This window comes from Cryptotermes secundus, unplaced genomic scaffold, assembly GCF_002891405.2.
Source record: "Cryptotermes secundus unplaced genomic scaffold, Csec_1.0 scaffold6, whole genome shotgun sequence".
Taxonomy (NCBI): Eukaryota; Metazoa; Arthropoda; class Insecta; order Blattodea; family Kalotermitidae; genus Cryptotermes; species Cryptotermes secundus.
Window position 1 is genome coordinate 1,584,460 of NW_019725001.1, and position 14,605 is coordinate 1,599,064.

General features: G+C 42.3%; 1 protein-coding gene across 1 annotated transcript in view; it reads right to left on the bottom strand.

The window, feature by feature from the left end:
* Positions 1–370: 370 nt before the first annotated feature.
* The window catches only part of LOC111863139 (peroxisome biosynthesis protein PAS1), a 92,572-nt gene continuing 78,337 nt past the window's right edge, over positions 371–14,605 (bottom strand). Inside the window, exons 18-19 of the mRNA XM_023849185.2 lie at positions 4,127–4,239; positions 371–3,392 (exon numbers count right to left, since the gene is read on the bottom strand). Of these exons, the coding sequence (XP_023704953.1) occupies positions 3,311–3,392; positions 4,127–4,239 (195 nt within the window). The 3' untranslated portion in view covers positions 371–3,310. The remainder of the gene's footprint in view (positions 3,393–4,126; positions 4,240–14,605) is intronic.

A 14,605-nucleotide genomic window follows, 5' to 3' on the forward strand; every position in this document is an offset into this window, starting at 1 on the left:
CAAAGGGCATAAAATGGGAAACGGAAAAACTGCACAAACTGTGTAGAACTGAAAGTGCTTGTAGCTTCCGCACACATTTTCCTTTTACGCGGTGGACATGGGGCATCTCAAACGGAAAACGACCGTGTCCATCGTGGAAAATTGTAACTTTCTTGAACCATCAGCCGAGAAAGTAAGATTCAACTAAGGCCGCGTCATAGCTCAAGCGGTTAGTCGCTGGAAACCCACAGCGCCGGCCCGGGTTCCATCCCGGGGTCTAGTCAAGTGGGATTTGTGGTAGATAAAGTGACGCTGGGGCAGGTTTCCTCCGAGTACTTCGGTTTCCCCTGCCTATCATCATTCTACCAACTGCTCCACAATCACCCTCACCTGTCATCTGAGGCTGGTACAATAGCCCAGAAGTGGCCGAGGTACAAGGGACTTAGTCCCACCCCACTAGCAATAGCAAAGTAGTTCCTCACGTATTTGTGCCTTTCTTTCCATCCCCAAATGCAATGATCTAACGGGGAAAGGTCTGGCCATCCGTTCACAGTATTGCGTTTCCAATTACGAACGTAACTCTGTAAATATCGAGTATAAGACCCAGGTTTATATGGCATATTTTGCTCAAAATGTCTTCAGAAATGAGCTCCATAAGTGGCTGTAACTCCTCGTGAATCGCCCTGTATATGAAAAGTTCCGAAGACAACTGTCCGTTTTATTGTGGGAACAAAACGTTCTTTATATATCTCCCAACAGAACTGTGTTATAAGGCCATAAAATGTGAGCCTAAGACTGCAGAGACGAACAAAAACAACAATTCTGAAACTTCAGTGCAGATTTGTGTGCAGGGAATGCTACGTTTCGTTACACTCGGCAAAGTCCAACCTTCTGGGGTGTAACGCTGCGTAGTTTGGCAAAGTCTACGGATGTTTCGGAAGAACGTATCGCCTCCACTTTCGGGGTTGAAGATTAAGCCAAGCAAGAAACCGGCAAAAACAAGGCAGCAAGCAACATAATAAGCGACATGACAGTAAGGCCTGCATGCGTTTCAGTGCGCAGGTTGCTAAATATTTATCAGTGCTAAAAATGTTTCGAACAAAAGTTGTAAAGATAAATCAAACATACGATTCCCCACCCCCCCAAGTTGTATGGATAATGAAACAAGAGTAATATTTATACAGACATCCAACAACTCGAAAACCGATGGACTGATTTTTAACCGGCCATCTGGACCACCGTTTCAGAGATCACTGAAACTTTGTATTCGCGACCTGAAAACCTAGACCAGTGGTTCTCAACTTTGTCAGACCGCGGCCCGGTAAATTCTTTTTCAATAAGACGAGAACCCCGTACTGGGCTAGACGCAATAATAGAGCGATTGCTCCAGAACTGTTACGCTAAGCTATACTTTTGTTTTTCGTTACACACTGTATTAGGACCCACGCGCAAAAGAATCCAGAACCAGAAGCTATAAGCAATATAGGAACTTGGAAACTCTGCCGTAACTTGGAGATGTTCAACCGATTTCTCCTTAACCAACCCTGATAACTATCGTGATCTGAAGACGAGCACTAACAACTCTGCAACTTGTGTAATTTTCCAGTGAAACCTCTTCCCCCGGAAACACACTCTAAGTAATAAATGAACCTATTTTGCTAATTTTCAAACTCAAAAACCATTCCCCCACATCTTCTTCTTCCTGGTATGTAGCTGGTAAAGTGTGGCAGCGAGCAGGAGTCCATTAAAGCATGTAATTAACTTACACCGAAGTTTATCACAATTCTGTTAAGTGTTCTGCAATATATTACAACGTAAACACTACATACATAGAACAAACTTTAAATAAGCGAACAACAGTACGAAAATGCTGGGAACGGATGGCTGATGGTGAGGGTGAGGAAGTGGAGTTGAAGACGCGAAGAGAAGGGAAGTTCACTTCAGCCAAGTGAACTGGGAAAGATTATGAACAGGATGATGTCTCGGTATGTAGCACCTCCCTGCCGCTCCCATTACAGCCTCTCACATAAAGTACTGCCTGTGTGTAATGGAGAATTACAATTTAAAAACAATACAAACACATGAAGGATGTGAGCTTCTCACAGCCGTGTTTATGAAGAGTTATGTTCACTCGAATATAACGCCATGCGGTCTATCGGAAATCAACCGATGTTTCTCAAAAAAATTTCGCCTACATCTTCAGGGTCGAAGGATAAACCAAGGAAAAAACCAGCATGAAGCAGGTAGCAAGCACAGCAGCCTCTGCTTGCTACGTGCAACTTCAGAATTTTAATGCAGATGCACATACAAACTCTCACTACAACATGTAACTCTTTGTGGGTGGCCACTTTTGAACTGTGGGGCAAGAATAATTTGAAGCATGTGATGGTACACTGTTCCACTTACAGGACTTAAAGAATTTAACAATTCTGGAATATTTACTCCCTTTCTTTAGTTATTTAAGATTTACAGAAAATGTGTCTTCAGCATAAACTGTGATTCATTTTGCTCATGGTAGATATGGAAATCTTTTCCCATCAGGCTTGATAAAAATGGACTTAATTTTACTGTGACTTGTCGAAGAAATGATGTTTCAATAACATTAACTGGGAACAAAGCAAAGCATCTCAGATATACTTGACATCGTCATCACATGTAGGAACAGAGTGAGTAACAACTATACTGAATAGTGTTGTGCCAATTTAAATCTTGGTGTGCCTGGATATGTTACAGTAGTACAGGACATTTTTAAACATATATTAAATAGATTTCCACACCAGAGAGCATGCAATTGTCCTTTCTTTCCTACCTCCAAAAGAATGAAAATGCTCTGACTTTAACATTTTGCTGTGAGATACAAGAAAACTGCTGATGAACCTTTCTTGCAAGTTCTCACTTAGTCAAATGCCCATTCTTTTCTAACATCTGTCTTCAGCCTCCATCTCTTTACCTTCAGCTGTCATGTCATTTCCATCGCCTTCCAGCCAACTACATCTGGACCTGCACACTGGTCTTCTACCTTCTGGCTTACTTTCAAAATTATTCTTAGCCTCTCTTGTTTGATCCATTCTAATCACATGTCCCAGCCACTTCAATATTTTTCTTTTGAAACCAAGTGGAACATCTAGTATGTATAAAAAGGCGACTTTTCTGCTTTATGTTTCCTACCACCTACCCACTTAACTGTAGTGTTCATTACGCAGTTATTGTTAGAATGCATTCACCATGTAAAACCACCAACCGCAAAAGATAAAATTCATTACAAGAAAACAAGAAGGGAGAAGGATATTTTTAGGCTGGGATTATTTTGATCTCATACATAATTTTGTCATCATGCTAGAGTTGCTCTCTGAGGCATGGAGGCCACATCTTCAGCTGAAGTTCCACCATGTGAACGTTCAAACTTTTCATAACTGAAATGAAAATAGACTGAATTTCATATTTTATACAAAAAGAAATATGTCATGATGCTTAATATTTAAGCGTGGATGAAATGGAAGATATGCACGCGTTGAATTATCTGAAGCATAAGTTGTGTCCTACCAAAATTACTAGCTTCAGCTTCCAGTGTTACAAAACAGAGCATATGATTCTTGGTTTCAGTTATTTTCTTAAGTCCTAAGAGATACAGCTTAAATGTCATGCTGCTCACACCTTCAGTGAAATAATGCCAATACAAACTTTCATTAAAATCAATTAATTGAAAGCACACTTAATAAATATACACGTAGATGAACAAAACCCAAAACCCTTGGTAGTTTGGTTGATAGGTACCTGTCTATAATACTTTTCCTGCATTTTATTTATTTATTATGCTTCCTGTTTAATGAAAATTAATCTCTACTGAGCTTCTGTTCATTTTGTGGCCACTAATTGGCAGTAACCTAAATGTTTTGCAATATGTGTAAACAGAACTGCCTTAAGACACACAGCCTGGAAATCTCATGCTATTAATTGTGACAACGTTCTGAAGAACTCAACAGTTTTTAACTACCAACTACACAGAATTGCAAACTTCGAAACTAAATTCAGATCATACAATTTGGTGCTAAGAATGTTCACATCCTTTTAACTTATTAATTAATTTGGCCATACAGTTTTCACTATTCATGATGGGAAACCAAAAATAATATAATTATATACTCACATTAAATGATACTTGAACTTCTCCATGTCTGACAGAGATGGCTTAGTCTCCTTGAGTGCAGTCTTCAGGTTTCCCTGGGTCACCATGGGGCCACTAGTGACCTTTTGTGGCTTCTGTGAAACAAAGAATACAGGTCAATGTATGTGAGTCTTAGAAGAACACTGAGGAAGTACGAGTATTTAGACCTAAGAGAAAGTAACAGGGAGTACTTGATCTTTCTTACTGTTTCCTGTAATTAAAAATTCTATATTACAAGGATTGAAATCTGACATCTGGCGAATGCTCATGGTAAGTTACCATGGTGATGCCTGCACGCATATGCTTAAAATAAGAGCAATCTAACGACATCTGGGACAGACATTAGTCTCTGTCCCAACAGACAGACTTAATGAGTACCTACAAAACACATTAGCAAGACATATCATGACTAGTGTGCCCGTACAGTAAAATCTGCCTGTGGATTTTACATCTAACATTTCTAAGGACTTAGACTGAACATACTCTCCACCATCTTCAGAACACAATTCTTGTGAGGCAAGTTGTACAAAGGAAACTGTATCCTCGCACTAAAGCGGCCTGCCCTCAGAATTTTGCATACATAAAATTGTAGTACCCTATTTACAACCACTAGAAAACACAACGAAATTATCTCAGGGTAAAGTTGTCCATGCGCTTAATTAATCAGGCGTCAGGTCATGAAGACGAATGGGAGAGTGTAGGCACAGAGCCACGATTCTTGACCTTCGCGCTATATCAAGGTGAGTCGTCAGACTTTTTGCCCCTAGGAAAACAGCTCCAAGTATCCAATGGATAGCAGAATGCGTGGGCCAGAGAAGCGGGCTGGATGCGGTGGAACTGTAAAAATCTCTGCTCTTTGTGGGAAACCTTCGAGTCTAGTCACTATACTGGCCAATCGATTCTGGTTACAAACATAAAAACTTCAAACAGTCTAAAAATATCTTACACAATCTCAATACTTAGAACGTGATAAGTAGAACTTGAAGGAATACACATTTTATTATAATTATAATAATTAATTTATAATAATATATATTATAATATAATATATTATATTATAATATATTATATATTATAATATAATATATAATATATTTATAATAATTAATTATATTAATTATAATTAATGTATTAATTTTAAAAATTAAATATGTCATTCAGAAAATAGCATTGTTCTGGCTGGTACTTTGCGAATCAGCCGCGGTATGCGCTTCGGTTTCCTGTATCCTAATAATCCTGGATGTCCTGTACAAAGCAGTATGAATTCACTGTCTGTAATATCATAAACTGCTCCCTTATGTCAGCCTACTCTAATACAACATTTTTTCTAAGTACTGTATTTTAAATACTGCGAATTATGTTCTTCCTTCAGAGTAAGAGATCACTATTGTTTTGCATATCCTGAACTTGCGTGCTTTGAAAAGCATACAGGAGCTTTGCTTGTTAGGATAACAAAATACATATCTTCAGATGCAGCACAGGAGGCACGCGGTAGCGTAGTTGGTTGAGGCACTATGCTACAAGCAGGATGGTTCGATTCCCGATTAGGTCATTGGATTATTTAATTGACCCAATCCTTCCAGCTGCATTATGGCCCTGGAGTGGACTCAGCCTCTAACAGGAATCTTCCTGGGGGTTAAAGGGTGGCCGGCGCGTAAGGCTGACAACCTCACCGCCATCTGTAAGACGATTGTCTAGGAAATGTGGGTGCCTCGACGTCTCACAGCGCTATGGACCTCCACGGACTGTTACAGGGATACCTGCACTTTTCACATGCAGCACAAGTAACATCACAAGACTTAATTAGAAGCAACATGAAACCAAATCATTGTTAACACAATCTTGACTCTTCTGTTTAATTACTATAGGATTGACTCCCTAGTAAATCCGATTTTCCAAGTTCCCCCAACTTACAAACATTACATGCACATGCCATCAGCCATTCTAGTCATTATTGTGGAGGGACGGACGGATGATCATATCTGTGCCAGAAGGCTCAGTTGCTGATGTCTCAACTTTCTCTATGAGGCCTGAATATCGGGCCCAGGTGATCTAATCACAGCTTCATAATTACATCGTTAAACACCGTGCCTATTCTACTTCGCTTTAGCCTGCGGAAAGCAGGGGAGGTGCTGTATACAGCACAGAATCTCATTGGGGTGAGAAGGGCACATGCAGCAAATCATGAGCGTGGTTACATCTTGTTTAAACGCGGACCTTCTGTTCAAAATCGTTGTATACCTTCCCTGGCAACGATAAACGCAATATGGCATCAGACTTGAGCTCATTTCTTTTTTCGAACATTCAGCCCAGAAATCTCACACTCTCCTCTCCTACCCTTCCGCGTCTACCGTTCTGTTACTGTATTCGCTAAGAAATATTGAAAAAATATAGCTATCAGCTCTATCATATCTGTCCGTCTACTCGTCTGTGTTTTCACATGCAGCAAACTCGAGAACCGCTGAGAGAAATTTTCATTAAATTTGCCATTGATGAGTTTTATTTTATTTTATTTTGTTGATATCAAATTTGGATAACACTGGACAAACGTGACAGGCACTTTACGTGAAGACCTACGCATGCTTCTAGAGGCACTCTGTGTCCGACGTGCCGAACATTCATTCGAGCGAAAGATGTTTTGAACAGACGCTGCAGAAAAAAAAAATGAAGCACACAATTTACGTCCAGTATCTTGTGTCAGAATTGTTACGCTATGTGTACATTTCCTGATTTGTTGATGTTATAGGCCTATGACATAAAATTATGTTCATTTATCATTCTACCTATTCAGAACTTTTATCTCGAAATATTATGGACAGTGACTTATACAATCTGAGTATAAAAATCATCTACCGTATAAAACTCTTCGGCATTCCTCGTCTCTTTCGTCTTCCAAGCCTGGTGGTTGCTACAAAATCATGTGCAAAGAGCTGTTTCGTCTCCAGGGACAAGCATACAAGGTTTACTGCATAAAGCGGTCTATTTCGTATTTACAAGACATGACTAGGAACGGATTTCTACGTTAAAATATTTTTTGCAGCTATTGAAGTTAAAAAAATCAGTGTAACTTTACAAGTTACCATGATTAGTGCTTATAACAGAGCTTTATGCCATTAGAGAACATGTATTTCCATATTTTTATGCAAATAAACGTTTTGGGCTATACATGTACATGTACAAATACCGGAGAAGAGCCGTCCCTGTGCCTAATTAATTACACATTGCTACATGAAGGCGTGGAGTGGAATGAACATCTACACCCATGCAGACCTACTCTTAACCTCGGTGGACAGCTTCATATCCCGAGCGCTTCCAAATGAATATTTCACTCTTCTGCTCAGCCTGTTATCAGAACATCGAGACAAGCGACACGTAGTCCAGTGTATTCTTTGTTCTGACGTGGGGGCTCAGCAACTTAAGTGTAAAGGCGCGTCCACATTACTCGTGCTCGTGCTCGCCGGGAGACTCGTCTGGCTTTTACTTGTGTTTGTAAATCTTCGTCCACACTACTTCAGTTGCTCGCCAGGCTTCGGCGCGTGAGGATCCGTATATTTACTCGTAGTGTGTATAGGCTGTAGTCGTATTTTAATTTATTGGCTATAGTTTTTAAATTAAAAATTTGCTTGTCTCGTAACTTGTCATATCGTCCACATTACTCGCGAGCACAGCGAGTCACACGAGCACGAGTAATGTGGACGCGCTTTAAGAGGAGCATACATAAGCAAAACTTGCTGACAGAGAGACAATCGCCCGTGTGTGTTTTGTCTAGGCAATCAGGACATGATGACAATTATGACCACTGCTACTGGGCACACAGTATCGGCCGCTACGGAGCACCACGAAGCTTGCTCCTAGTAACGCAGTTTTATAATTTAACTGTGGCGAAGCGGTTGAGATTGTTTTATAACGATGGGAAAGGAGAACTCTAGTACTTGTTCTTGTTTACGTCAGTACGTCAATGAATTTCACTTCTCATGGCAAAGTTCTCTTTCGCCAAGTACGTGGAGAATCCACTATCGCACAACAGCGTTTTCAAGTTACAAGACAGTTAAGTGGAAACAAGCATACTGCCTCTGTTGTCACCTTAAAAGGTCGATCGGGCAGGCAATCTGTAACTGGAAGGAATTTCCTCCTGAAGTATATAGAGGTAAAACTACCTACAGAAGCGCAAGAAACTACGAATAAAAGTCGAGCAATGTGCGCGAAAGAAAATATCTAGGTGACCACAGAAGGAACAATCGATGCAAGTGGAAGGAAGGCTGAAAATGTTGTTGGTGGGGATTTCAAAAATGATCAAACCTTACCAGACAAATAATTTCTTCTTTCATGCCAGGAAATATCTGGAGTGATTCACACAGTAATATGGCGTGTTTTAAATGACACTGTATAGACTCTGTGGCCAGATGGCGCGAAATTTGACGTGTTGCTGATAATTACGGATGCCACACCGTAAAGGTAAGAAGGCAACGCTATCCCTATAATAGGCCGTGGAGGCACGTAGGGTTGTGAGACGTCGATGCTCCCACATTTTCTAGACAATCGGCTCACAGACGGCAGTGAGGCTGTCAGCCTTACGCGCCAGCCACCGTTTACTCCCAGGAAGATACCTGGTACTCATTTCTGTTAGAGGCTGAGTCGGACCCAGGGCCACAGTGCGGCTGGAAAGATTAGGTCAATTGAAAAATCCAATGATCTAATCGGGAATCGAAACCGTGACCTTTGGGCTTGTAGCATAGTGCCTCAAACAACTACGCTACCGCATACGAAAGAAAACCAGCAGGAGGACGTTATCCACTCTGAATTAATATATGATACTTGTGCAGTACAAGCTTTGTACAGTCTGTGAAACAATTCATGTGCTTTATCGAAATGTAGACAAGTCAATGGCTAACTGTGGGGAAATATTTGTGAAACTGCCAACTAGAACAAAGTTCCAGACAAACCATTCTTCTCAGCTCCAGTGATTACAAGCTGGAGAACCTGGCTAGATATCACTGCGTATTATGCAGAAAAATTTGAAGACTTCTGTGCCGCGATGAATGAGCTTGACGGGGGATGCGTTCTCTCCCACAAATATCGCAGCAAATGTTTTATGACTCAAATGCACTAAAGGCTTTAAAAACTGACTTGGTCTACATTCACGCAAATTTCAGTTTTTTATCGCAGCCTATAACAAAGTTGAAAATAACATATTTGGTGCCAGAAACAACAAAAGAAACCACCGCATTCAAAATACACGAACTAAATCAACTGCTCGGAAGCCGAGGCTGTAAAATAAAAATTCTGCTGTTTCAGTAAGAATAAAAGGTGCTAGACTTCATGTACATTAGAGGTGGAAAACCTAGCTGATTTGGAATACCTGAGGGATACGAGCGTGACACTGTGTGTTACGACCATGCAAGACTGGCATCGTGTGATGTGGAATGTATATTTTCCCCAACACAAATTAATGGTCCGTGATAACAAATAGAGATTCAAGATAAACACAACTTAAAGACGACTCTCGCGGTTCACAGGGCTTCACTTCTGTTGGAGATACTGATGACGTTTGGTGACTACTGTGTGTAATCACGGGCACTAAGTAAAAATATTTCCGACTTTCTACAGAACACGTTTCAACTTTAAGGCACATAAAATAAACATTTTCTATTTTTAGCATCTAAAATCCGTTCCGCATTTATCAGCATGCTGCGTCATGGCAGCAAATGTGACGTCACACGCCTCTACTTTTAGAAGCATCATTTAATACGTAGGAATAATTCCGTGTTTGTTTCTTGAGGTGTCAGTTACGAGGTTAAAGCGCCCTGTTACAGTGTCAACTGTTTGTGAAGTTGACGCGTGATATAGGAAATATGAGCAACCCATTCATCATTTCAGTACGGTTTTTTTTTTCTTGGCACTAAAGCCCAGTGGGCCGAGGCCTAATTCCATGAACTTCTCCGTTCACTTCGGTTTTTCTCGATCTTACACATTCGGTAGGACTCCTTGGGCGGGTGATCAGCTCGTCGCAAGGCCTCTACCTGTACACAAACACAGAAAAACGCACAAAAACATCCATGCCCTGAGTGGGATTCGATCACACGATCCCGGTTTCCAAGCGAGCGAACACAGTACATGCCTTAGACCGCTCGGCTACTGTGACCGGCTTTCAGCACGGCTTACTTTAAGAAAACCCGGACTAAGAACGGACACCCTGGCTGGGTATGACGAGACGCTGCTGCAGATGAGAGAGGCAGACAATGATTTCATTACCGTATGTTCACGAATGTCATGGCCTTGTTAAGATCACTACATTTTCCTTTAAGGAACGGCGAGACACTCACAAGTGAGCCTGGCACTTAGCTCCTTCTCTTTGCAACTACGCAGCAAACCGTGCAAGAGAACCCCGTAGACTGCTGCACTGTTACCTGCTTCCGTCTCCTGCGCGTCGCTTGGGAATCCTGCGATTTGTCTCGATTTCCACTGCCGCAGAGACGACATGGAGAGATATACCGTATGGTCCAAAGAATGAAGAATCTCGTGGATTAAAACCTACCACACATCGAACTCCACGAAGCAGATTTATCGTTGAGAAGTCCATAGCCGCTCCGCTAGTCAAGAGATTTCCCGCCCTTTAGGACTCGGAAGGTTCACTGCCGCCATGAGCCATATCCTGAGTCATTTGACTGCGGTTCTCACTTTCGCAAGATGAAGGAAATTAACGCTCACAATACCAAATACCTACTGCTCAGAATTCCTTTCTATATGGATATGATCAAAGTGCCGATTTGAAAACGCGCAAGAGTTTATATTCTTAAAAAAAAACTAAACTTGCATTCGCGAAAAAATTAAGTTCAGTTTAATTTATGAATTTCTTATTATAATTCAGTCTGGAACATTCGGCCTTCCTGTCTCTTACCTAGGAACATTAATGATTAAAATATTGTATAAAACTATGAATTCATGGGCACGCGATAGCGTAGTTGGTTGAGGGGCTATGCTACAAGTCGGAAGGTCGCAGGTTCAAGCCCCGATGAGGTCACTGGATTTTTTTTCCAATTGACCTAATCATTCCAGCCGCACTATGACCCTGGGGTCGACTCAGCCTCTAACAGAAATGAGTAAAAGGAATTAATTAAAAACTAATTTTCCTGGGGAGTAAAGCGCTGACGGCGCGGAAGGCTGACAACCTTACCGCCATCTTTCAGCCGATTGTCTAGATCAGTGCTTCTCAACCGCCGGGCCGCGGCCCGGTGCCTAGCATCAATTATACCGGGTTCTCGTCGTATAGAAAAAAGAATTTACCGGGCCGCGGTCTCACAGAGGTTGAGAACCACTGGTCTAGATAATGTGGGACTCTCAGCGTCTCACAACCCTATGGACCTTCACGGCCTCTCACAGGGTTAGCTTTACTTTTTTACTTACCAGATATGAATGGGCACGTTGGAAGACCCGAATGGAAAACGACTTTAAAGAATTAGGCGTCGACAGGAGAATGATATCAAAGGCGCGATTTAATTTGGCTGAAGACAGGATTTAGTGGTGCGCTCTTGTGAACCTTCAGATTCACACAAGATGAAGGCTTCTAGACTAACCGAGGAATGTCTAGCTTCTCAAGAACTACGGCCCATGTAATGCATCCATGTTCTGATCGCTTTCCGTATTCTTATGGATATGTACAGACTTGTAAAGCAGGTGGATAGAATCGTAATCCATAGCTGAACTAAAACGCTCTTCACAAATCTGGCTCCCAGTACAGTATTTTACAAGCAGGTTAAGAACGAGGCGTGAATTAAATTCGTATATTTGGCGAAACAAAGAAACAAAGACGTGGCGTAGCGTACAGTGCAATGAATAAGGAACTGGGTGGGTTGCGGGAAGCAGATCCGCCTTTCAATTCATGTGTTAGTCTAAGAAAGAACTCAGGATACCGGACTCCCGTCAGATTTCCAACTCAGCACGCCCTACACACCCGGTAGGGGCGATATTCCCGTTATCAAGATCGACCTTGCATTACTTCATATGTCTAAGGATACAATTATACAATTGACTGATGAAGTACCTAATATTTGGTACTTCATCAAGCGAACGATGGATACCGACCTGGCTTACCACCATTCGATCTAGAGGGTAATTTGGTATGCAGGTGGGCCCAGAATCACTGGGAGATCCGGGGCAAGTGTGTATTTGGGGGTAAGGTCAAGGAAGAGATTGTCCTTTTCACTTGGTGTGCATGCAAATGTTCCGGGCAGAAAGTTCTGTGATTTTATCCTGTGCAAAGCTGTGTGTAGGAATGGGGACAGGCAATGTGTCCTGGTCAGAGCATGAGTCTGGGAAATGTGGAATCGAGTAGTCAATTCCTCGGGTCCGAATCAACAATTTCAGTGTCACCATGTGTTTACAGACTTCAGATTAAGGACTGACTATAGAAGAGATACCCAGCACATTTCCTTCAAGCACTATATATATATATATATATATAAGAAGTATAAGATCTTCACTGGAAGGACTTAGGATAAACTGCCTAAGGATCTACTGGTCTTGGACAGAAAACAGTGTAAGCTGATGACAGGACTGCCTACTGTACACTGAGACTTCTCGGAAAGCGGCATGTACAACAAATGTGGACAGGACGAGGAATTTTCCTACCATGTAAAGTTGTCCTTGTATTCAACTAATTAAGCACTACGCCATGAAGGCGTATGGGGGAGTGGATGTATAGATCCGCATTTTCTTGACTTCGGCACTAGCTGGAGGTGAGTGGTCAGCTTCACGCCCCTGCCGCTTTACCCCGGGGAAAGATCCCCCGGTACCCAATGGTGGATGATCTGGAGAAGAGAAAATTCCTGACCCCTACCGGGACTCGAACTCCGATCCCTCCGTCGTCCAGCCCGCAGCCAGTCGCTATACCAACTGCGCTACCCCGGCTCCTTGCCCTTACCACGTACTTCGGCAATGCCTATCTCTGGCTATGCACAGAACAGAGATCTTCCGCTCTGCATGGAAAAGCCGAAAGATACAAATCAGAAGGACGTCAGTGCTCTCGCATCCTGGTCAGAGCTCCCTGAAGAGCAGCACCAAGAACAGAGGCGCACAGTGGATCCAGTACTGGTCTGAGAGTTCCGCCCTAAGTTAATGCCAGTAACAGCACCAATTGCAACGGGGATGATTACATTCCCCACAGTAACCGCTCTCCGATGCAGAAAAATCATAGGTCCGCCACAAGGGTAATGTTCATAGCGGAAGATTCTGGGAAGAAGGTGCGAATACAATGTCGGTAAAACTAGACTGCACGCAATAACCACCCAGCAGCAACAAAAGACAGTAATCAGAATCGAACCCACACTCGCAAGAGGAACGTGATTTATATACATATATGTGCCGTGAATATTATCATCTGGATACTTATGAATTCATGATATGAAAAGTAAAGTAAAGCTATCCCTGTACCAGGCCGTGAAGGCCCATGTTGAGGTTCCCACATTATCTAGACAATCGGCTCAAAGATGGCGGTAAGGTTGTCAGCCTTACGCGCCGGCCGCGCTTTACTCCCCAGGAAAATTATTTAATTAATTCCTGGTACTCATTTCTGTTGGAGGCTGAGTAAACCCCAGCGCCATAGTGCAGCTGGGAGGATTAGGTCAACTGAAAAAAATCGAATGATCTAATCGGGACTTGAACCCGCGACCTTCCGGCTTGTAGCCGGTAGCTTGTAAGCAATTCCGTGAAACTGAGTCTTTCTTGTGAAGCTAACAGCCGTTCAACTGATCAAGAAATTTCCCGCCTTTTATGGAATTCGTACAGACCTGGCACGCCATAATTTTTACTTAGTATTTACTTACTTATGGAGCTGAGCATTTCTTGAGAAGCCAAATATGCAGCTACTCCAGGATTTCCCAGCATTTTATGGAACCCGAAAGTTCATTACCATGTTCGCAAGACCCCTCCACTGGTCCCTATCCTGAGCCAGATCAATCCAATCCACACGACACCATCCCATCTCTCTAAGATCCATTTTAATATTGTCCACCCACCTAGGCCTTGGTCTTCCCAGTGGTCTCTTTTCTTTTGGCTCTCCCACCAACAAATTAATTATTAAACACACATTATCCCCGTCACATATACACATTCTGTGTAGAACTGAGCGGTTAAATAGTGTCTTATGTAGTATAGAGCAGGAAAGTAAATATAACCTTACCTCTGCAACACAAAATCAGAAACGTATGGGGGGCGTCAGAACAAATGTGAAGCCTTCCGGTGCCCTATTTCTATTTCAAATTAAAATAAAAGCCATACCAAACTGCGGTCTAGGAGCCGAGAAGAGCCGGATGAATCCCCTCACACCCTAACAAAGTAGATCTTCGGTGCCTCGGAGAAAACGCACTCCGCTTTCGTTCAGCCGTTTCTCAACAAGAAGAAAACTGTACAGGATATCTTGAAACCTTCCAACTGGGGGGGGGGAGGGGAATTATTACAAGAAGA